This window comes from Otolemur garnettii, unplaced genomic scaffold (genome assembly GCF_000181295.1).
Source record: "Otolemur garnettii isolate 467f Iridium unplaced genomic scaffold, OtoGar3 scaffold00091, whole genome shotgun sequence".
Lineage (NCBI taxonomy): Eukaryota > Metazoa > Chordata > Mammalia > Primates > Galagidae > Otolemur > Otolemur garnettii.
Genome location: NW_003852486.1, coordinates 6181447 through 6183101, shown reverse-complemented (window position 1 = coordinate 6183101; position 1655 = coordinate 6181447). Strand labels below are relative to the sequence as shown.

The 1655-nt window shown below is 46.5% G+C and overlaps 1 protein-coding gene across 4 annotated transcripts in view; it reads left to right on the top strand.

Moving 5' to 3' along the window:
- Window positions 1-1502, top strand: part of ZNF274 (zinc finger protein 274) — a 19705-nt gene extending 18203 nt beyond the window's left edge. For all 4 annotated transcript variants that reach the window (XM_023516464.1, XM_023516463.1, XM_012808674.2 and 1 more), the window contains one exon: window positions 375-1502. In XM_023516464.1, coding sequence (XP_023372232.1) covers window positions 375-1285 — 911 coding nt within the window. In that variant the 3' untranslated portion in view covers window positions 1286-1502. The remainder of the gene's footprint in view (window positions 1-374) is intronic.
- The last annotated feature ends 153 nt before the right edge of the window (window positions 1503-1655 follow it).

The following is a 1655-nucleotide window of genomic DNA, read 5'->3' as shown; positions in this document are numbered from 1 at the left end:
CTCAGGTGTATGTGGCTGGCGCCTTAGCAGCTTGAGCCACAGGTGCCAAGCCCATCCTCCTGGGTTTTTAACTGGGACTCTAGACACGGAAGGGTGGGACACTGAATGAAGAGACACAGCCTCATGTCTGGCCGCACTGTGAGTGTATGAGAGAATAGGACCTTGGAGAGCCAGGGTAACAGTCTCTATCCTTGCACTGCCCCATAGTCACCAAACTCAGTGTTCCTCTCTTTGCTGCTTCACTGCTTTTCAGTCACTCTCCAAATTACATAAGTCTACCTGGAAAAACAATTGAATTTTGAACAATTACGCATGTTATACTGTCAAGTCCATCCTAGTGCTTTCTGTGGTATCACAGTTTTTGTTTCTTTCAGGGTGGGAGACTACACTGGAAAGTAAGCAATTAAATCCAAATTCTGACATTCCTGAGGGAGAACCAGCCCACAGCCTGAAAGTACAAGAATTCTCAAGAGATTGTGCCACATCTTCCACCTCAGGAGATGTCTTGCAGCACATGGACCCAAATGTCACAGACAGAGTTTTGAAACAAGCGGGGTCTGCTCTGGAAAAAGTCCTCCCTCAGGTGGAGCCTTGTGAAAACCCCAAGTCCCAGGCAAACGCTTGTCTTGACACAAGTCAGGTTTTGCTCCAGAAGGTGTCTCCTAAAAAACGTTTGCACAAACGTGGCTCACAGGTTAAGAACATAAAACATAATTCACATATAAAACATCAGAATCGTTGTGAAAGACAAAAGGCCAAAGAAAGCAGTGGTTGTAGGAAAACCTTCAGCCGGAGTGCTAAGCAGATTACATTTATAAGAATTCACAAGGGGAGCCAAGTTTGCAGGTGTAGTGAATGTGGTAAAATGTTTCGGAACCCAAGATACTTTTCTGTACATAAGAAAATCCACACTGGGGAGAGGCCTTATGTGTGTCAGGACTGCGGGAAAGGGTTTGTTCAGAGCTCTTCCCTTACACAGCATCAGAGAGTTCATTCTGGAGAGAGACCATTTGAGTGTCAAGAGTGTGGAAGGACCTTCAATGATCGCTCAGCAATCTCCCAGCACCTGAGAACTCACACTGGAGCTAAGCCCTACCCATGTCAGGACTGTGGAAAAGCCTTCCGCCAGAGCTCCCACCTCATTCGGCATCAGAGGACTCACACTGGGGAGCGCCCATATGTGTGCCACAAATGTGGAAAGGCATTCACCCAGAGCTCACACCTTATTGGGCACCAGAAAACCCACAATAGGACAAAGTGGAAGAAGAAACAGCCTACTTCATAGCTCTCAAGCCAGTTGAAGGGACAGTGCCTTTTCAACTTGATCCTTTAACAGAACATGCATTGGATGGTTGGGAATTGGGACCGAATGTGAAAGAAGCAGAGGGAGGACATTCCCCAAACCAAAGAACCACTGGGGATACCACCATTCTTTTAATCAGAGTAAAGAAGAAAATGAATTGTCAATGTATTGGGGAAAAAAATATTTAATTTTTCAGTCAGTTGATGTGCTACTGTTTGCTCATTCAGTCATTAAGAGTTATATTAGTGGCTCCGCGCCTGTGGCTCAACCAGCTAAGGCACCAGCCATGTACACCTAAGGTGGCGGGTTCAAATTCCCAGCCCGGACCCGCCAAACAATGACGGCTGCAACC